General features: G+C 49.3%; 1 protein-coding gene across 2 annotated transcripts; it reads right to left on the bottom strand.

The window, feature by feature from the left end:
* Window positions 1-204: 204 nt before the first annotated feature.
* TAB1 (TGF-beta activated kinase 1 (MAP3K7) binding protein 1) lies at window positions 205-17409 on the bottom strand. 2 transcript variants are annotated; one of them, XM_074226966.1, is made up of 11 exons: window positions 17306-17409; window positions 10136-10272; window positions 9399-9552; window positions 8076-8162; window positions 7528-7666; window positions 6746-6859; window positions 6087-6198; window positions 5443-5587; window positions 3906-4128; window positions 1969-2125; window positions 206-872 (listed from the first exon to the last, which is right to left on the bottom strand). In XM_074226966.1, exons 1-11 carry the CDS (start codon window positions 17336-17338, stop codon window positions 665-667), a joined length of 1509 nt encoding a protein of 502 aa, XP_074083067.1. In that variant the 5' UTR covers window positions 17339-17409; the 3' UTR covers window positions 206-664. The 2 variants fall into 2 exon arrangements, with proteins under 2 accessions (XP_074083068.1, XP_074083067.1); XM_074226967.1 differs by lacking the exons at window positions 10136-10272; window positions 17306-17409 and adding an exon at window positions 9849-10122 and having other exon boundaries at window positions 205-872.
* Window positions 17410-22053: the final 4644 nt, after the last annotated feature.

Genomic DNA, 22053 nt, shown 5'->3' with positions numbered 1-22053 from the left:
CACTAGGAGTGGGGATGTGGGAGGGTCAGACTGGTCACTCCCCCAGGATGGGTCTGCCTCAGCTCTGGTCTCACACTCAAAGGTGCTTCCCTGGCCCAGCTGGCACACCAGCACCTGGCCCTGCTCATGAAAACTACCCATAGGCTTACCCCAGGGCCTGGTAGGGCAGAAATGCTGGCATGTTTGGCTCACCTCAAATGAGAGCTGAGAAAAAATTGGGTTTGGAGAGTGGGGAGGGGCCCCCCAAGAGCTTCCTGCTCAAGGTACCCTAGGGAAAGAGCTGCTTTGGGGGGGCAATGGTACCTTCTGGAGGGCTGAGGTGAGCGCACACAAGCTTGAGGCAGGAGGTGGTATAAGGAACGTTTATTGGGAGAGAGGCACTGGCTCCCAGAGATACCCAGCTTGGGGGGGAGGGGGCAGCCTGGCAGGCTGGTGTTCTTTGCTCCCAATGTTCTGTCTCCACCCAGGTCCACTGTACCAGGCGAGCCCTGCAGAGCTCATCTGTGGAACTTGAGGGCAAGGACCCCTCAGCTTCATGAGAGAGGCCCAAGCCTCAGGGAGGAAGGGCCTGTCACTGGTCCCCAGTGGATCGGGTCCAGGGGGAGGTGACCCCACAGTCTTCCCTCTAGCATCCTTCCCCTTCTTGGAGTCGCCCTCTTCATCACTAAGACACCGGGACGGCCCCCTGCTCCCCATGGTCCATGTTCCAGAGACGGTAAAACTCAGCAAAGTCTACATAGGGCTCCACCCGACCGTCCTCATCGGGCTGCAGGGAGTGAGAGGGACGAGAGCGGAAGAGACCCCCGTCCGAACTGGAGCTGCTGCTCTGGGTATGGGTGTTGGTGGACTGGAGGGTCATGGTCGGGCTTTGGCTGCAAAAGACCACAGGGAGAAAGGATGAGCCCTCTTCCCAACTGGACCACATAGAACCCTCCAGGCCACGACCAAAGGGTCTCCTTCTTTCCCAGGTCCCCCCACCTTTTTTTTTTTTGCACAGCAGTGGTGTTAAGTGGCTTGCCCAAGGCCACACAGCTAGGTCATTATCAGGTGTCTGAGACCGGATTTGAACCCAGGTACTCCTGACTCCAGGGCCGGTGGTTCCTCTCTAAAGGAATTCTGTGCATTTTGTGACCTCCAATGGAAGGGAAGCGAGAGACCTTTCTTCAGCCTTCACAGGAGGGAGGACACCAAAATGGTGATTTCTAGAGAAGTTGATAGATACAGTCTCTCCCAATCCCAAGACCACCCAAGAGACCATCCGGTCAGAGGGGATCTGGAGGCAAGTGAGAGCAAATGCCCAGGGGACCCTCCCTCCTCAGACACTCCCCAGGGAGGGGGCTGGGAGCTGCTCAGAGGCCCCCCACTGGGTCTGGGGCACCAAATTAGAAGAGCTGGGAAGCTTGGCCACTCCCCACCCAGATGTCCTTTCCACTGGTGGCATCCCGCTGAGAGTGGGCCGGCAGAAAGAAGGCGGCTTCCTCAGGCCACCGTCCCTGCAGTGGGCTGGGGAGCCATCCCCACTCTTGCAGGGGAATGGAATGTGAGGAGAGGAGGAACATTCCCCGCCAGGCAGGAGGCCAGGCTCAACAAAACCTGTCAGACAGCTCTGCTCTTCTGGGGGGCCCCTGCCTCACACCGGACCCCCAAGGCTCCCGGCTTGGCCCCTGCTCTAGACACTATCAAGGACTATGCCTACACAGGCCCAGGAGGTTGCATCGGAGCTGGGCACAGTCACTGACAGGTCAGACACTGGACTCCCAAGCAGAGGATTAGCTGTGGTCCCAAATCCAGTCCAGACCACGTCCTCCCTGTCTGGGCCTTGAACCCAGAACCAATGACAGAAAACTAGGAAAAAGCACCACTAACAGCCTTGCTGCCTGTCCTGAGCCCAGACAAGCAGTGGCCCAGTCCAGGAGGAGGAGAGGCCCAGGCTTCCTCCACAGGCCACTGCAGCCCAGCTGGACTTACTTGGTCAGGGTGGGTGTCACCTCATCCAGGGTGGATGCACTGTGGGCACCATTGACCATCTGTCCCTGGGAGGGCATGACCAGGGAGAGTGTCACGCTGGTCTTGCTGGTGCTCTGGGCACTGGAGTAAGGCACTGAAACAGGGTAGACACGTCCTCCTAGAACAGAGATGCACAGACTCAGTCTTGGGAGCAGATCCTCTGCCTAGCCCCTAACACATGGCTCCTCCCCACCACAAGCCCCAGCATCAGGACCCTTGGCCCAGCCCTGACCTGAGCGGGGACTTCCCGTCTGCTAGGATGCCCCCCCCAACATAAATGAAGCCTGTGGATGGCTCCTAAACAATGCCCTCCCCCCAAACTCTTGGAAGACGGCACTAAGTGTGGCAACCCCTGAGCAGCCCCAACGGTGCTTGAGGTGAGGAGAGACCATGATGCTCATTGGGGAGGGGGGGGGGTCACAAGAGCTGGTTTTGAAGAGGCTCTCCTGCCCCATTCTCTCTTCTTTTTCATTTCCATATTTACACATTAGCTCTCTTAAGTGATTACATTCATGGATTAACTTTTTTTTTTAGGGTTTTTTTTTGCAAGGCAAATGGGGTTAAGTGGCTTGCCCAAGGCCACACAGCTAGGTAATTATTAGGTGTCTGAGACTGGATTTGAACCCAGGTACTCCTGACTCCAGGGCCGGTGCTTTATCCACTACACCACCTAGCCACCCCCCCAATTCTCACAATAGTCTTCCAAGGCATACCATAAAGTAACAGGGTCCCCACTTTACTGGGGCCAAGGGGTCACCATAGGGCCACCCCGAGATCTCCCACCACAGAACACAGACAACTGCTGAACAGTCATAAAAACAGGCAAAAATGCCAAGAATTCACCAGGCTGGCACCAAGCCCCTGGTATGCCCACTTGCTCACAGGGGCCTGAGCTGGGCAAGGAATAACAGAGAGATCAGATGTGGGAGGAAAGAAGGGGAGCTGGTCGTGGGGGGGGCCTCCACGACCTTGAAAGGACGGGTCACAGCAGATGCAAGGATACACGCAGGGAAGGGTCTAGAAAGTTGTGGGCCAGGGAGGCAGGAGGAAGGTGGGGATGCCATAGGGTCAATCCTACCTCAGAAATGGCTTCCCTGGAAGACCCCAAGAAGTTCCTTCATCTACACCTCAGGCTCCTCCTCCTCAGCACCCTGAGAGTGGGGAGGTTCCCAGGAGATCACAGAATCCCAAGGTGAGAACATTTGTGGGCTGTTATCAGTGATCACCAGAGACCTCATCTGTGACATGGGCTAAGAAACATTCCTACATGTCTGTATAGAAATCCATGGGCTACCCCAAGAGGTCCAGGCTATCCCAAGAGGTCTAGAGCCCGAGTCATGAAGGACAGACTAGACCGGGAAGCCCTGAGGGGGAGGGGGAACGGCTCAGTCCAGGCTGGATCTCCCCTCCCCCGTTCTACTGGACCCTGTGGCTCCTGCCCAGCCTCAGGGGTCGGTCCAGACAGTTCATTCCCAGCAGTGCTGAAACACAAGGGTGACTGGCTCCCACCCTGGTCTCACCAACTCTGACCCTCTTTTCAAAACTTCAGGACTAGAGTCACAGGAATAACCTGAACCTTTGGCTGTACCTCACATCTGTAATAATCTGTCTCAAAAATCAAGTGATGGATCCCAAAACAGGATCATCAGCCCCAAGCTTCATGGAGCTGGGGGGAAGGGGGAGAGAATGGGGGAGGGCAGAACCCAGCCCTTGTGGTCAGGACACCTGATGGGTCCAGGCCTGGAGCTGACAAAAGCGGAGTGATCCCAAGCAAGGGGGTGGAAGGCCCCCCCCCCCCCCAGGAGGACTGTCTTGAAGAAAGCACCAGATCAAACCGAACACAGACAGGAGAGGGAACCCTTCATGTCCACCGGCCACAGCCCCCGAGGCAGGCCTACCTTGGGCTGGGGTCAGGGTGGGCTGGCTCATCTCGCCCAGCGAGTACCCAAAGTTCCTCACCAGCAGGGTCATGTCCTCATGCCGGGGGCAGAACGCTGAACGTTCCCCACCACTGGCAAAAGTGTCCCCGTGGATCCGCTTCACCCGGTCCACCACGGCCTGGGCCACAGCATCCAGGGAGGTCTGTTTGGCAAACTCTGTGTCAATCATCGCTGCGATCTCCTAGGAGGAAGAAGCATAAGGATTGTGTAGACGTAGATGCAGAAAAAGGACTGAGTCTGGGAGAAGAGCCCTGAGGCTGCCTCAAAGGGACTCCTGGCAGAGTAGTCTATGGACAGAGCATGGGGTCCCAAGTTCAAATCTGTGACCCCATCTGTGCTAGTCACTGAACCTCAGTTTGATTCATCTATAAAAGGGAACAATAGCAGCCCCTCCCTCCAGGGCTCCTGTGAAAAGCACTTGGCCCAGGGTCTGCTCTCATATCCTTGGTATCTATCACCAGCATTATGATGATGCTCGCTACTATCATTCTCCTCTTCCTCCTCCTCCTCCTCCTCCTCCTTTTGGGATCCTGGGGGAAGAAGCCAATGGGGAGGCTCTGGGGACCGGGGTCTCCTGGGTCCCTGCTCGAAGGGCAGCAAATGGCTGGACCAGGATGGCAGGCCAGGATGTGGGCCAGGCTCCCCCTCGGAGTCTCATTGTCTCATCCATAAAGTGGAGAGAGCCATGATGCTAACCAGACTCTTCTTACAGGAGGCTGGCAAAGCACTGACCTTAGGGTGGGAGGAGACCCTGCTCTGCACTGAACTTCCTGGGAGCCCTGGCCTCCTGGGCCTGTAGGAAAAGACCCTAGGTCTCTGCATCCCAGGATTTTCACCCTCAAGGGCATTGGATGGATTGAAGAGAAGATGGGGGGTGGCAGGTTGGAGACAAAGCCAGGAAGACAGGGGTCCTGGCTGGGTCACCTTGGGAAAGTCTCCTCCCTCCCTGAGGGCCCAAGGCTCTTCAGGACCAAAGAGCTGCTGCCCAGCAGTGACTGGGCTGTGGCTGCGGCTGCTTCTGTGGGGCGGAGTGGGGACCCCTTTGGGCAGCTCTTTAGGGTGGACTTTTAGGGTAGGCGTAGGCGGTCAGTCCCAGGCAAGAACCCTCACCAAGCATTGTTAACTTGTTTTTCAGAGGAGGAAGTCAAGGCTGGCTCCCAGCCCTGGTTCCTGGCCTTTTGCCATCCTTCCTCTCACTAGTTTTCAGGGATGAAGATTAAGTCCCATCCCCATTTCAGGGGTCCTGCTCCCCCTAGAGCTGTAGGTTTCGTTTTCTTGTCCTATATGTACAGATCAGCCCGGGTATGGGGACTGGTCTCAGAGAACATGAGTGATTTGGGGGGCCTAGGCCTGGAAAGGAGGTTTGTTTTCCAATAGCCACTCCCATTGTTCTCTGCCGACCACCAGGGACTGAGCACTCAGCCAAGTGGATCTAAATGTCACCAGCCAAGAAAGCTCAAGTGTCACTGGGATCCTGGCCTGACACTGCACTCACCTGATTGGCCTGGCCCGGCCCATGGGCTGCCTCCAGGGCTTTGTAGAGCCCTTCGGACATGAGCACTAGGAAGCCGGTCACGCCCTCCAGGGGCTGCCCTCCGTGGATTTCTGGCTCAGCAATAATTGGCTTGGACTTGGCAGTGCTGTCAGGACAGAGCCGTAGGGAACACTTAATTCTGAGAAGTCATTTCATGGGCTTTCATGGCGGGTCATCTCCCAAACAAAAACAAAGGAAGGAAACGGGAGGAGGGGAGGAAGAGCCTGGTAAGGGCATCAAGAGACATGACCAGAGGGACCCAGAAGGCCAAAGGCAAGGTCCCAGGGGACACCAAGCCAGAGCTGTCTTCCAAGGGCCCCTGCTCCAACCTGGGATGGCATGCTCTGCTCCAAGGCGTTCCTGACCCCTGCCTCACTCGGCCTGTCTGCCAGTCACCCACGATCCTGGTCCTGCTGTGGGGGTCTGGTCTCCAGCTCCCTGTCCTCAGGGTCACCTGCCCACTTCCTCCACCCAGCCCCCAGACAGCACAGCCCAGAGGCCCTGCCCACCCTGGCCAGAGTCGATGCCCATTAACAGTCACTCGCCTCAAGACTACATCCAGGCTGGGCAGTGCAGACTGGTCGGGGGGAAAAAATTCTCCTTACCTGAGCAGCTCGATGTCACTGTAGCCATATTTCACCTTGTAATCTCCAATACGGCGAGTACTCTCCTGGCCACCCACGCTCCCCACTTGCTTGATTTTCCCTGCGTCCAAACCTGCCAGAGGTAGGAAAAAAAAGCCCACAGATCCCTCTAAGTCAGAAGTTCTACAGTGTGGTCTGGGGCTTCAGAGGGCTTCTGGAAACCTTTTCACAGGGTCTGCGAGGTCAAAACTATTTTCATAATATTAAGATGCTTTGGTTCCTAGCATAGCAAGCAGAAACAAAAGCTCTTTGGGGTCCTCAGAAATTTTTAAGTATGTTCAGGGTCTGGAGACCAGCAAGTTTGGCCAACTGATGTTCTAAATGTTCACAGGGAAGAGTAGAAAAGGTATCCTGAGTTAAAGTGGTAGCAATGGGAAAGGGAAGGGATGCTATTGAGGTCTTCTCAGTGACCCCCAAGACTGCTCTGGTGGAGGGGGAGGGCTCCGGCTTCTCCAAGTCCCCGATTGGATGAGGCAGAAATGTGAATCCATTAGGATCCCAATTCATCTCCCATTCAGGGCATTCCCGAAGGAGGAGCATTAGCAGTCCACCCATGCCCATGGTCAGCCTGATGCCCAGGCAGCCCATCTGCAGGGGACAAGAGGGCAGTGGAGACCCACCCAGCTGGGACAGGCGGAAAAGCTCATCCTCGTTTTCGGTGGTGTGGTCGGCATTTAGCTGGGTCACTTGCAATCCATCTCCAGTGGCCTTACAGAGTAGAGCCCGATTTGTACCTGGACCAAAAGAGTCACGTCAGAAGCCAGTCATGGGGAGGGGAAGGGCGGATCCGAAAGGGGAAACGATTAAACTGAAAGGATGGAGAGAGAAAGAGAAGGAGTGGAGAGAGAAGGCAGGCATACCAGACCCAGTTCTACATACGTAATACACAGCTGCTGTGTAAAAAGAGGGGGAAAAAAATTGGGCAACCATCACTCATGTCCCTCAGGAGGAGACTGTCTCCAAATCCAGCCCAACAGAGGAAACCTGCCACTAAAAATCGAACTTTCCACCATTTTCTTTCTTTGAGATCCTGTTTTTCTATTGGTCATGCCTTAATCTACTTCTCATCTTGTTCTGTGATAGAGCAGGAAACAAAGGTAAGGAAACCTGAGCGGGCACTCATGGGAAATGACCTCTGTTGGCTGCTGTGGCATTCCAAGCCTGCAGTCCCTGTCTCTCCAACCAAAGAAGCCCCCCACCTTTTCTAGAGAGCAAGGGTGATTCTATCAGTCCTCTCTATGAAAAGCCCAGACCTCAGAATGGGCAAGGCCTCAGAAGCACACCCACAAATGGCCTTGGCAAAAGTTGAACCTGAAGCACCAGATCCTCAGCAAATGGTCCTGGCTTTTGTTCTTTCCCAGGTTTATGTTCTCACTCTCCCCACCCCTAGGTATAGACTCACCTACGTTGGCGATATAGAGCTTGTTGTTGAGAATGACAGCTACCACGGCCATTGCACCACCAGAAATCTCTCTCTCCAACACCTTCAATCTCTCCAGGATCTTCTGGTACTGAGATGGCAGCTGGTGCTGAGGGACCCCCTGTAACACAGAGAGGGCCCAGAAGCCTGAGACAAATCCAGCTGTCCCACCAGTTCTTCCAAACTTCACTGGGCCTGAGGTTGGCATCACAGCACAGCATGGACTCCCCCCCCAAGAATGACTGCCCTGCCAGGGCTGCAGGCCTAGGAGAGACCACGTGGAAGACAAGAAAGGGTGAGGAATCTAAACACTTGTATGAGCTCAAGCGAGATCTTCTGCCTCTCTGGGTCTCAGTTTCTACCCATGTAAGATGAGACAGCTGGGCTAGCTATCCCTTTGGGCACCAAAAAGTCCAACCAATCAATCAGGCTGGTGACCTTATAGGAAGCCATGGAGAGGCTTGGGGACCCTAGGCTTGTCCTCTCCTGATTGGGGGGGGGGGGGAGGTGGGGGAGAAAGAAGCTGTTACCTCTGGCAGCTGGGATTGGAGGCTTGCTTTCTCTGCCAAACCATCATCAATGGACTCCAGAAAGCTCCTTTCCACAACATCAAAAGCCTGGCGGGCAAAGGACAGGAAAGTGTCAGAGCACCAGTGGGCCAGCTTCAGAAGCACTCACTAAGTCCCCAAATTCTTTCCTTAGAAAAGCCCCTGATTACATCTTCAGGGTTACCCTAAGGATGGCTCTGATAGATGAGGAACCTCATATCCACTTGGGTCATTGAGCCATGGGCCTGGAAAGTCACAATCCTAAAAACAAAGAATGCCCTCACCCCCCTGGATGCTGGGGACAGCTGGGCCAAAAGAACTGGAGAAAGCTTACAGGGACAAGAGCATGTCACGTCTTCATCTGCCTGAAGGGCCGGCTTAGGGAAGAGGGAGATGCTCATTCTCCTTGACTCCAGGGGGAGAGGCAGAACAGGGGTGAGGGAGAACTGAGGAGAGAGATTTTTTCAGTCCAACATGAGGAAAAACTCTAGCGATGAAAACTGTCCAAAAGTAGAAAGGACAGCTAGATCAGTTAGTGAGCTCTCCATCACTAATGGTCTTCAAATGGAGGATGCACAGACTCAGTGTAGAATCCAGTTTCTGCAGGGGGTCTAACTGAAATCTATTTGGGAAGCATACTGCTATTTCCCCCATCTCCTCCATGAGATGGGGAGCCGTAGAGGGCAGGGACTGTCTGTGCCTTTCTTTGTATCTCCAAGTCCTTGGCCCTGTACTAATTCATACATGTCCTCCCAGGTTTCCCTGAACCTCTCTTCATTTTTCTTATGGCACAAGAATACTGCATTCCCTTCAATTATTCCTCAACCAACGCTCCCCACACTGGAGTTTCCCAGAATCTCTCTCTTCCTTCTAGGAGAGAAGAGACCAAGAACCATGTTCCAGAGGACGCTTTTGCTGGTCCCCTCAGATGCAAGGATGCTTGGAGGAGTCAGTGATATGGGAGAGTTTGAAGAGGACAGAGAGAGGAAGGATAGTATGGGGGCATCTGCTAACAAGGATAGCAGGAGAGGGGGTTTGTCTTGGCAAGGAGAAGGGAAACTTCTGCACCTGAGGCTAGTGGGGAAAGATAACAGAGCATGGGGAGAAGAGGAGCCTGTGGCAGGAGAGCACAGAAGGGTGGTCCCAGATGACCTCTCAGATCCCTTCCAAGCAGGAAGGCAGACCATAACAAGTGGAGTCAGGGAGATCACTACTGCTATTAGCCAGCAGCATTCTCTTGGAATGAGACACCACTGCTCCATCCCCTTCCTGGCCCCCCGGTTCTCTCTCCTCGGGGGCCTTTACCTGGAGCAGCACCCGCCTCACGTCAGCCTCGCTATGCTCAGCATTCAGCTGGCCCAGCAGCAGCTCTGCTGAGAGCCTCTGGCCCACAAAGTTGGCCACTCGGTTGCCATCATAGCCATTGAAGACCCCATAGAGGAAGCAGTTGTTCTCGCTCCTAACAGGAAGAGAAGGTTTGGGTCAGCAGCTTCTAGCCCTGTGCCCACCCAACATGGGGGAGGCAGACCAGCCCTGGAGCAGCTCTCCCATCACCCACACCAGGGAGAAGAAAACGACTGAGAATCAGTAGGCCAAGTGTCACAGCCTGGCTCAAGGACTTACTGGTGATGGAATCATGTCAAACACAATTGTACATGGATAGGCTCTATTGGATTGTCCTTTATCACGGGGAGGGAGGGTGGTAGAAAAATGTGGAATACCAAAGCTTGCAAAAGGATGAATGTTGAAAACTACCTTTGCATGTAATTGGGGGCAACATAATGACAATGGAATCTTGGCTAATTCCTTTTCCCTCCTTGAGCCTCAGTTTCCTGTAAATGAGTAAAATAAAGGGATTCTATCTGATGCCCACATAGGTCCCTGTGAACGGCACATCTTATGAACCTGTGCTCCTCTGCCACATTCCTGTCCTTGTGACCTCTGCCCTGATACAACCCCCCTCCCCCTGGGCAGGTTCCAGAGGTCATTCTTCTGCTTGGGGGCTCCCCTCCCAGTTGAGGAAGGCAATCCAAGCTACTTGCCTAAACTTGAGCCAGTTGTCCTCCAGTGGGTGACTTTCGGTGCCCTTGCCATCCACAGAATAGGTACGATTTGGAGCAGAGCCAACCCCAGAGAGTTGGCAGAGAGGCAGGTCATCGGTCCAACTTGGCTGCTGCTCCTAGTGAAAGACAAGAAAAATAGGACATACAGCACCTCTTTTGTCACTGACCTAGGCTGGTCTTTCTCTTTATAAAACAAACCAGGAGACTGAGCATAATCCTCCCCTACTGTCCCTATTTCTCATTCCCCATATCCAAGCTGTTTTCAAGGCCTGTCCACTTCATCTCTGCAGCTGGAGGGATGGGAGCTGGTGCTGTCCTCTACAGTAAGAGGGAAAGGAGGCTGGAGGAAGTTTAGGGGGAAAGATAATGAATTCAGTTTTAGGCAGAGTGTATTTAAAATGACTCTGGGGTGGCTAGGTGGCACAGTGGATAGAGCACCAGTCCTGAAGTCAGAAGGACCTGAATTCAAATCCAGTCTCAGACACTTAATAACTGCCTAGCTGTGTGACTTTGAGCAAATCACTTAACTCCCCCCCCCCCAAAAAAAAACCCAAATAAAATGACTCCGGAATACCCAGATCAAGATGTCTCCAAGACAGTTGGAGATGAGAAACTGGAGGTCAACAGAGACACTGGGGCAAGAAAAGTAGATGTGAGAATTACCAACATAGCAATTAAATCCATGGGATCTAATGAGATGGTGACTAAGTAAAATGGTCTGTCTCCCCAGCACATGGCCTCATCTCTAGTCAGGGCTGGAGGTCACTGGGAATCTGCTTGACAACACTAGTGTGGTGAGACTCATACACACAGACACTAATCTAAGCAGCGATGAAGACATTAGATAAAGACATTCTTCTTGCTTTCACAAAGCTTCTCTCTCTAATTGGGAGCACACAGCATGTATACAAACAGGAAATACAATATCTATGGAACAGAACAGATTGTTAGATGTAAGGGGTATTGTGCTATGTGGGATCATGGGAAGGAAAACTCCATCCACCTGAGAAGATCAGCAATCTTCACACAAGAACAGGTAGCCTTCGACCTAGGTCTCAGAGAAGGATTTGAAAAGTCAGAACCAGAGTGGGAAGGAGGGAAGAAGGGGGGAGGATCTGCACATTTGGGGTCCCATATGGATACAAGTATGAACACTGATGAGATCCTTCAGTAGTTTGCTGAAGGCTGGGGAATACAGTTACATAGACCAGGAGCAGTTCCTGTCCTCAGGAAGCTCACATTCTGGTAAGAGAGATCAGTCAGCTGGACATGTCCCTTAGTCTTTGGAGGGTCTTTAGACTAGGCCAGGTCTAGTTTAGTCCTCATTTTCTGGGCCAAAACCCGTGATGATAAGAACCCTCTTTTCTGGGTCTGCAGCAGGAAGGAGCTGTCCCTGGGTTGTATCTCTCCAGAATCATGGTGATGGTCCTGGGCTGGTCCCATGGTGCTTCCAACACTCTTGGGCTCAACTTCCTGGGCTGACTCTTTTCAGGGCCTGAGGGAGGATGATGGTCAGGATGGTCCCCTTGGTGTCTCCCCCGTTAAGATCTGCTGCTTCATCCAGGTTGTTGTAGCTTTCTTAGGGGGGCAGCTGCCTTTCTCCACAGATGATGACTGGGCAGGGAGCAAAAGGAATCGTTTGAGAAGTTACATGGATGACCAAAGGCCTGGTCATGTCCTGGGCAGAGGACAGTGCCATTTCCCTGAAGCATGTGGAAGAAAGTGGGGTGGAACTGAGAAAGACGATCTAGTTCTCATTTTATTCTAGCTGTCACAGGCTACAAAGTGGCTCTTCTTGTTCCCCCTTTCTCAAGTTTCTTAAAACTTTTGGGAAAGTTCTTCTACACATGTCTTCACACAAAACCCACCACTTCACCCCAACCCACATGGCTAGAAAACATCCTTGCATCCTGTGTGCAAACTGATGTGTATGTGCACATCCAAATGTGTAGAGATGACGAGTCTCTGTACTAATCATAGCTTTGTCACACATAGGTTTGAGAGAATGTAAATACACACAAGCTTGCTTCAAAAGCAGTAATATTTGAAGTGTAGAAAACTGGCTAAGGGGGGCACTGGTGCCACCAAGACGAGCTTGAGGCACTCTCTGCCTATGAAGAGGGCCAATGGTGGCACACTTGGGACCTGCCAATTCTCCAACTGTGGACACATCCATTTGGCCTTGTTAGTCTCGTTTTCTCATCTGTAAAACCCAACTGCATAAGGAAAATGAAGGTCTCCAACTGAAATTTGAGCTCTGATTATCATGATGAAGCAAGTTCCTGTTATTGCATGTCTCTAGAATGAAGATTGAGTTTTCAAATGTCTACTTCAGAAGCACTTTCCCTAAATCCTTCTCTATTCATTGCACAATTTCAAGGAGCCCTGATTTCATAGCTGAGAGACTTCTGCTTCCATCAGAGATGTGAATCCTAGTCACCCACGTCCCAATGGAGACCCAAGGCCCAGAACATGCTCCCTGACTGGTGCCAGAGGAGGACATCACCCACAGCATAATGTACAAAACTGATCAACTGAGGCAGTCAGCACCCACGTGAAACCCAAGCAGTCCAAAGGGTTATCGTACACTCCTAAACAGTATAGAAACTGGGAACATGTACTCTAAGGTCAATTTACACCTTGACTATCAAGTTAAAAAAAAAAGACTATTTGTGAAAACACCCCACATTCATAAGACAACTGAGGGGTGGAGGAAGGAAGGTGTAAGATAAACTCAGGATAAAGGCTCACATTGTGACAGAGAAGGCTCCAGACTGGGAGTTTACAAGGCTACTCTTCATGTTATCCTTGTCTCCCTCAATGTCTCTTCAATCACTTCTTACCTCCCTGTCAATACAGGCCTGGGCTGGCACCTCCCTCCCAGGGAGACTATACAAAGCCCATTACTATCAAAATCCTCCATGAAGATATCCAGTAATGGCATGGAGAAGCCCCTGGGCTAAGAGATTCTATGGAATCTCAGAGTTGGAAGAGGCCTCAGAGGTATTCTAGTCCAATATGCCCCCCAACCCATCCCCCCAAAATTCCCTTTACCACAACCCTGACAAGGAGACAGGTGTGCCAATGGAGTACAAGAGTGGACAGATTTGACTTTCATCCCCATAATCCTAGAAAGCTTCTGAGCATGGTCTTGTACTGGTCTCAAGGCTGACCAAGAGACACAGTGCAAAAGCACCAATGGGAGAGTTGTGAACTAATCCAACCATTCTGGAGAACAAGTGGAAACTATGTCCAAAGGGCTACAAGACTGCACACCCTTTGACCCAGTGTCATTTCACTACTAGGTCTGTATTAGGAAAAACAAAAACAAAAAGGGAAAAAAACCTATCTGAACAAAAATATTTATAGCAGCTCTTTTCATAGTGGCAAAGAAGTGGAAACTGAGAGGACGCCCATCAACTGGGGAATGGTTGAATAAAGTGTGGTATAAAGTTATAGTGCTAAACAGTAGTGCCATAAGAAATGACCAGCAGGATGCTCTCAGAAAAACCTGGAAAAACTTGGAGGAACTGACACAAAGTGAAGTGAGCACAACCAGAACACAGGACACAACAGTGGCAACACTCTGTAATGATCAGCTGTGAATGATCTAACTATTCTCAACAATATAATGATCCAAGACAATCCCAAAGGACTCAAGGTGAAAAATGCTATCCCCCAGGGAGGAATTGAGGGAGTCTGGATGCAAATCAAAGCAAACTTTTTTTTTTTTAAAGATTTTTGCAAGGCAATGGGGTTAAGTGGCTTGCCCAAGGCCACACAGCTAAGTAATTATTAAGTGTCTGAGGCCAAATTTGAACTCAGGTCCTCCTGATGCCAAGGCCAGTGCTCTATCCACTGTGCCACCTAGCCGTCCCAGCAAACTCTTTTCAATTTTATTTTTCTTGCTTTGACATGTAATTGGGGAAATTAAAATATTAAAGTCAATATTCTTTCTACTAAAAACAAAAAAAAAAGGCATAATGGAAAGATCACTAAATTTGGAATTTGTGGCCTGAGGCCCAGATCCTCATCCTGCCTCTTGTCACCTCTGTGACCTTGGCAAGTCTCAACCATTCACTAGAGATCTGTGATGCAGGTGATGAATTGTTTTTGGCTATGGGAATTCCTAAAGATAACATAGAGGTTGCAATCTGCATTAGTGGAAGATTTCTAAAATACTAAAGCATCATCAAGAGGCAAGAGAATAGCCCAGATTCTGCCAGGGAATGCTCCCACATCAGCATACCTATTACCCTGCCCACCCAAGCACTGCAAGTTTCCTCCAAAGAAGGACACACACAGCTCCATTCACAAGGTCCTACTCTAAAGGATCACAGATTGAGATCATCTAGCTCTCTGATCTCATTTTACAGATGGAACAAGAAAGTCCAGGGAGAGGAAGTGTTTTGGCCAAGGCCATTTATATCACAATGTCACTTCACCTGAATTGATCCAGTTTCTGCTTTTTCTCATCCATTCCCAATGGCTCAGGACATAGACAGAGAAAGTGTGTCCCCTGGAGTCAGAGGTCTGTGTTCAAATCCTACCTCTTCCAACTCTGTGACTCTGTGCAAGTCTTTGGGTCTGTTTCCTTGTCTGCAGAACAAGAGGTTAGTCTGGATCCACATTTTTCATAGTGTGGCCTGAGGACCTAGAGGATCCACAAGATGCTTCAGAGGGTCCGCAAGGCTAAATTATCTCATAATACTAAGACATCATGTGCTTTTTGTCATTCTTCTCTCACAAGTGTAGGGTGGAGTCTTCCAGAGGCAATATGATTTGAGAATGAAAGACTGTGCTGCAAATGGGAATAAGCTCATGTACTCATCAGGGCCACTTGATCATAAATGATCTTTTCTGAGAATACATGGTCACAAAGACAGTGGGGCTGAAATATTCAAAATGCTGAAGAACTTTAGTGAATCTCATGGTTTCTTGGGTACAACTGTGCTAACATCAGCACTGAGAGCAGGTCCTGGAGCACAAACGGAGGCTGTGGCACCAAACTGGGCACAGGGCCACCATGTTCTTTCCTGCCTGGCATTCACAGTAGAAGACAAAGTCAGTTTCACTTGGGAACAGCCTTGAGGAAGCAATAAAAGTGATCAATCTTATCAAATCTTGACCTTTGCGTGCACGCTTTTTATACTGAATATGATAAGGGGCACATCCCAGGGTGATTAGTTGAGCAGAGATCCCTTTTTCCTGGATCACCATTTTTACTTCCAAGACCCACAAACTAAGGTTATTCAGATTTGCACATTTGGCAGACATTTTCTCAAAAATGAATGAAACAAAACCTGTTACTTCAAGGAGAACGAATGGTGGCATTTATTGCCAATGATAAAATTTGAATTTTCAAGCAAAAGGAGCATTTTGGAAAATGTCAATCTGTCACCATGCATTTGTTTTGATGGCTTTCCAGTCCCTAAAGGCTTTGGATGAGATGGGGGTGAACTGGAGAAATCTGACTGTGGGATACTCTACAAATAAAACTTATCAACATTAGGAAGATGGGTGGGTTGCTAAGCCCATGTTTTCCAAATGACCAATACTGAGGTTACAAACTCATTCATGAGTAAAAGATTCATTCAAAGCACAAGATGGATCCCAAGGATGTCAGTGTAAAGACAGTGGCAAGTCACTCGTCTGGTTTCAGAAACTACAGTGCAACTACCCTTCACTGAGTTTCGATTTAATCTCGAGGAATATCCATAACCATCTAAAACAGCTTTACAAAACCTCTTCCCTTTTCCAACTACATCTCTGCATGAGGCAGATTTTCTTTATCTATTTCAACTAAAACAATCTACCATAACGCAGAAGCAGATAGAAGAATCTGTCTTCTATCAAGTCAGAAATAAGCAAAAACATAAAACAATGTCATTTTTTCCACGAAAGTTTTTGTTTTGGAAAGTTATTTTTCATAAAAAAATGTTATTCATATCGATAGATGGTGAAGTGATTGTTAAGTGAATTAATAACTATTTTTAAATGTTATGTTTAAATTTCTAATATCAATATGGTCTACATAAGCAAAAACTTTGGGGAGTGGACCTCAATCATTTTTAAGAGTGTAGGGGTGGGGGTGGCTAGGTGATGCAGTGGATAGAGCACCGGCCCTGGAGTCAGGGGGACCTGGGTTCAAATCCGGTCTCAGACACTTCATAATGACCTAGCTGTGTGGCCTTGGGCAAGCCACTTAACCCCATTTGCCTTGCAAAAACCTAAAAAAAAAAAAAGAGTGTAAAGAGGTTCTAAGAGAAAAAAAAGTTAGGAATCTAGATAAGGCCTGAGATCCCTGGTAGCTACAGAACCAGGCTCCTCCCTCCCGTTCATGCTATTTTAAACATTTTGAGCCAGGTCTGCCTTCCCCCCAGGCCTCCGTTTCTCTCTTGGGGGTCCTGGTGACTTCTGAGGTCCCTTCTGGCTCTGGGGCTGGGACCTATTGGCAGTGGCCAAGTCAGTGTTCCTCCCTGGACCTCAGGATCTTCTTCTGTAAAAGGAGGCCCCCCCCAGCACTGACGGGGCCAGATTCAATGTAAGGGGGGGCTTTATTCATTTAGCCAAATAAAACGAGACAAGGGGAACTACTAATGCTAATTTGGGGTGAAGTGACCTGGCCAAGGCCACACGGCTGGGTGAACTGTCTGAGGCCGGACTGGTACCCCCGAGGGTCTTGGTGGGCTCGCGGGGCCCCACCGCACCGCGCCAAGCGCACGTGGGCCGCCCAGCCCAGGGCGCATGCGCAGCTTGCGGGAGGCGGGGGACCCCCGAGACGCGAGCCTCCAGGCGGCCCGGGACACCGGCGCGGCGCGGCAGTGCGCCTGCGTGCTCAAGTTGCGGCTCGCAGCCTCCCGCCAGGGGGCGCTCCAGACCGCGTCCGAGGGGCATGGGGGGCGGCGGGGACCCAGCGCGCACGCGCCACGTGAGGGGCGGGGTCTCCGCCGGCAGGGGGAGGGGCCGCGGCGGCGGGAACGGGAAGGAGGAGGGGGGAGAGAGTGGGGGCGCTTCGTCAGGCCGGGCTAATGGGGCTCCTTTCCCCCCTCCGCTGAAGCCAAGCGGCTTCTCCCTCCCCCCGGCCCAGACCATCCCGGCCCCTAGCCCCGAGGCCGGACGGCGCCGGTCCGCGGGAGGCTTCCTCACACTCTGCAGCAGGCTCCTCCTCTGCGCCGCCATCTTGGAGGGAACAAGGCCTCGCCGGCGAGCGCAGTCTGCGGCTAGAGCGGCCTCTCGCGTGGGGAGTGCGCATGCGTACGTCACGGAGCGGGACCGGAAGAGCCCTCGCGGGGGGGGGGGTCCCCACGACGGAGCATGCGCACGGCGCCCCCTCGCGCCCAGCCGGGTGTTGCGCCGCCGTCCGAACGCGCAGGCGCGCTGACTCGGGCTGCCCCGGAGGAAGTGATGGAGGAAGTGAGGGAGGCGCCGTGGCTCCCCGGCCCGGGCTGGAGGGAGGGCGAGCCTCGGGGGCTGAGGACACGCTTCACATGGAACAGAGAGGAGAGAGACAAGTGATTTTGGAAACGAGCGGACTCCTTCCCTGGGGGTGTAACAAATACTTTTTATTTACTGTGAGTTTTACAGTTTCCCCCAGTCTTGCTGCCCTCCCCCACCCCGCAGAAGGGGTTGTCTGCATCGACCTCAGTTGGATGTGAGTACCAAAGCCTTGCGGTGCTGCCACCGCCAAGGCAAAACTCCAGAGTTATCACCCACCTGTCAGCAGTTGGATGTCACCTTGTCACATGAAAGTGTTTTCTGGCAGGAAGTTACAAGGGACCTTCAAACACCGAGCAGTAGATTCTGAATTCAAGGAGCAGCTGAGATAGGGGCCCCGGTGGGTCTCGGGATCTGCAAGAGGCTCCTTGTCTCTGTGGCAAATTTTGTATGAGAAAAATTGTCACACTGTTGAAATGGTCTCTTTTGCAAGTAAGAAATTTCTCTTTTGCAACAGGAAATAATCAGGAGGAAAAAAAATGGCACCACAAGTCACTTGGCACTACAAGACACGCTAGTACACATTAGAGAGAATGAAGGAAAGGGTTTGGGGCGTGTTCTTAAAAATTTTTATATTTCAATTTTTTAACATTACTACAATAGTCAAGTTTTAAAAGTAAACATCCCCTCATACACACACACACACACACACACACACACACAAAGAAAGAAATCTAAGAAAAAGAAGGTGTGCTTCAGTCTATATTCACACTCCATCAGCTCTGTCTTTGGCATGGGCAGCATTCTTTATCATAAGTCCATCAGAGAAATTGCTTCAATAGTTTTTACCACAGTTGCTATTGCTATTCCCTCAATCCTAACCCCACCCACCGCAACTTCCTCTATTCTCTCTCTCTCTTTCACCCTGTCTCTCCCCAAAAGTGTGTTGCTTCTGACTAGAGGGAAATGTGACTGACAGATAATTGAAACTGTGACTTTTGTAAAAAGGAATATTATGAAATGGTGATAAATTTGTTCAATTGCTTAAAGACCTTTCAAATGGCAAAGTATTAAGTAATCATGATGCAAATCTAACAGGGGAAGACTTTTTAGGTTTCTTTTTTAGTAATTTGGAAAAACAATTCTGTTTTGAGCAGTATACCTTTAAAATAAATTAGAAATAAACAGATTAGATGTTGAAATAACGATTTGGTATCCCTTATATTTAATCAACGTTAGTCATTTATAGCAGGTGGAAAAGGAACACTTGGCAAACAAGAATGAAATAACTTGATTGGTAAAATCATTAATGAAAAGACTTTTGTTATCAATCCTTCATCGTCATAAATACTTAGTCCAGAGTGATTAAAATGTCTTTTATGAAGACATCTTAATAAAAGGACCACCTCTTAAGGAAAGGGGCCCCGAATCATAGTAATGCTGGGCCTTATATGCAGGTTGAAAGGTTTGTTCCTCCTGCTTTGTTCCAATCATTGGCCAGGGTCAATGGATACATTTACCTCCATTCATCCCCTTTATATCAGGGGAGTGAACAGAAACCTCCTTGAGCAGAAGGACACAGACCCTAGATTTACTCAGAACTAGATGGGATAGACCTAATCTAATCTCAGGTTTTGATCAGGTTGGGCCAGTTCTTTTAATCTTACATACTTGTCCATAGGTACCAATACAGGCAGATTCCAGTCTTTGTAATGTAAACTAACAATCTCCCTTCACATTCTTGTGGAAACCAAACACCCTCCATTCCTCACAACTTTTTAAAGGAAAATTTAACAAAGAAATGTAAAAGAGATGTATGGTGGGGGAGATTCTGAAACTCATCTAAAATCTGAACTAGCAAAAGTGAAAACAATTTCAATGGCAGAACCAAAATTGAGCCAAGCTGACAAATTTTATTTTCATCACTGAAGGAAATGAACTTTCTTGAATATAGCAGCATATACCCCAACACCCAACTCAAACCTGTTTTTGGATGTACATTTAAAAATTTGATCAAATTTGAACCAACTTTTGATTCATTGTGAAGAATTTTTTGTCTTTTTTTTCCCCCCTGTGGAATATTTGTTACAAAAAAAGCACAGAATCTGGAGCCAGGAGAACCTGAGTTCAAATATGACCTCAGAAACTTAATGATTACCTAGCTGTGTGACCTTAGGGAAATCACTAAACCCCATTGCCTTGCAAAAACAAAAAAACCAAAGTTTAAGACTACCATATGGGTCACTGAATGCTGCCTGTGTTTTAAAATTTAAGTAAAAAAAAATTTTTTTTTTAGGTTTTTGCAAGGCAATGAGGTTAAGTGGCTTGCCCAAGGCCACACAGCTAGGTAATTATTAAGTGTCTGAGACTGGATTTGAACCCAGGTACTCCTGACTCCCGGGCTGGTGCTTTATCCACTACGCTGCCTAGCTGCCCCTTGCCCCTTAAAACTTAATTTTAAACTTTGCTAATGTTTGGGAGAAGGTCTTGGCACTTTTCTTAAATAAAGACAAAGTCCCAAACATTAGCATTATTATTATAATGACCTTTGAGAGACAACATTGTTGAGTGGTCATTCCCTGCTCTCAAAAAGCTATTTGGTATATAACACATCAGAACTTATATTTATGTTGTATTATCCCCTGTAGAATGGAAACTCCTCGAAGACATGAGGTTGGCTTCCATTTTTTTCTCGGCATTCCCAGCATCCAGTAGTATCTGGCATATAAAAGGAGATTTGATAAATGTTAAATTTTAATTGAATTTGAATTGAATCTCTGCTTCTGGGGGATCCTCATCTTCCAGTCTCTACCCTCAGCCTTCTTCTTTCTCACTCACCCATGGTTTTAGGCATCACCTTTATGCAGGTGATTAGATATGAACTGGGACCATCACTTTATTCCTGTAGGTATTAGTCTTCTTCAGGGTGGAGTGAGAGGATTAGAGACAATGATTCCTAAAGTCCCTTCAAAGCTGATAATACTATGAATTCTAAAATTCTCACCCCTATAGCCCCGCCTCTCTTCAGAACTCTAAACTCACATTTCCAGGGGAGATTTCAACTTGGATGTCTCCCCTGTACCTCAGATATGTACCAAACTGAATTCAGTATCTCATCTCAATCTGAGGCTCTCATTTGTTTCTGTTGCTGGTACTACCATCTTTCCCAGGAATGAACCTTGTCATTTTAAATTCCTCACCCTGGACCCATGTTTGGGATGAGGCCTGTCTCAGGCCAGTGGTTCAGGCTCAGAACTGGCATAGACTCTCACTCGTAGACTCTCCAACATTTAATAGCAAAGTTCATTTAATGACATGGAAAAGATCCTCAGCAAAGGTAGAGGGTTGCTCCTATTGGGTACTGCTCTTCTTGGGAATGATATGTTCACTTAGGCAGCAGTGGGGAAGTCATCAAGTCTGAGAAGTACTAACCCCAAAGGTTGGATTTTTAAGCTGTAAATCAGCAGAATAAGCTTTAGTCCCCTAGACTAAGTAAAGATAGTTTTATTGTCTTTTTTAAGGGTTTTTTTTTTTTTTGCAAAGCAGTGGGGTTAAGTGGCTTGCCCAAGGCCACATAGCTAGGTAATTATTAAGTGTCTGAGGTCACATTTGAACCTGACTCCAGGGACAGTGCTCTATCCACTGTGCCACTTAGCTGCCCCATTTTATTGTCTTTTTAGAGAAAAGCTAGCTTTTATGGCAGAACCTTTTTAGGCCTATTACCATGGGTTTCATCCAGATTACTACTACAACACCTAAACTCTATTTTTCCTCTTCTGCCATTTCACTTTTGTTCATTCTTGTCTCTCCAATTCCCCCTTCAGCTGTTCATGTTTGGGACATTCAATGCAACCCTTTATCAGCTCTCTTCTGGACTATTTTATTAACCTGCTAATTGTTTTTCCTGCCACTTGTCTCTTCTCTGTTAACAAAATAATTTCCCTGAATGCATAGCTATGGTCTTTCCTCTATCCCACAATCTTCAATGGCTTCCCATTGATTACTGGATAAAAATATAACCCCTTAGCTTGCTATCCAAAGTCTATATCATCTGATCTCAGTCTACCCTTCCAGCTCTGTCTATTACTATTTTTCTTGACTGAACAATTTGCTTTTCTCTCATTCTCATCCTCCACTCTCCTGGCTTTGTATCTGGCTTCATGCTGTTGCCCCTTCTCTATCCCCAATCCCAGAATGGACTCCCTGCTGGGAATTATTGCATAGAATTCACAGAATATCAGAGTTGAAAAGGAGAATTCTATCTAGAAGGCCTCTCTTTGGATTCAGGGACTCAGACTCCATTGCCTTTACACCCACTGCTCTGGGGAATATGCAAAATCCATACTCCTCCCTTTGACAGTTCCATCTGATTGCTGTAGAGGTGACTCTTTCCCTCCCCTCCCCTTCCTCTCAGTTTGGATATCTACTGTATTTCCAGAAATCAGTTTTCACCCTTTCCC

This window comes from Macrotis lagotis, chromosome 2, assembly GCF_037893015.1.
Source record: "Macrotis lagotis isolate mMagLag1 chromosome 2, bilby.v1.9.chrom.fasta, whole genome shotgun sequence".
Classification (NCBI taxonomy): Eukaryota; Metazoa; Chordata; class Mammalia; order Peramelemorphia; family Peramelidae; genus Macrotis; species Macrotis lagotis.
This window is presented reverse-complemented; position numbering and strand designations above follow the sequence as displayed.

Bases quoted from the DNA above. Each gene is read 5' to 3' on its own strand.
- TAB1 (XM_074226966.1), bottom strand. From the start codon at position 17,338: ATGGCGGCGCAGAGGAGGAGCCTGCTGCAGAGT. The intron at 6,860-7,527 runs GTGAGTCTATAC...CTTTTGGTCCAG, and splicing joins GCTCTATATCGCCAACGTAG to GTACAAATCGGGCTCTACTC. The intron at 873-1,968 runs GTAAGTCCAGCT...GGTCTTTTGCAG, and splicing joins GTGACACCCACCCTGACCAA to CCAAAGCCCGACCATGACCC.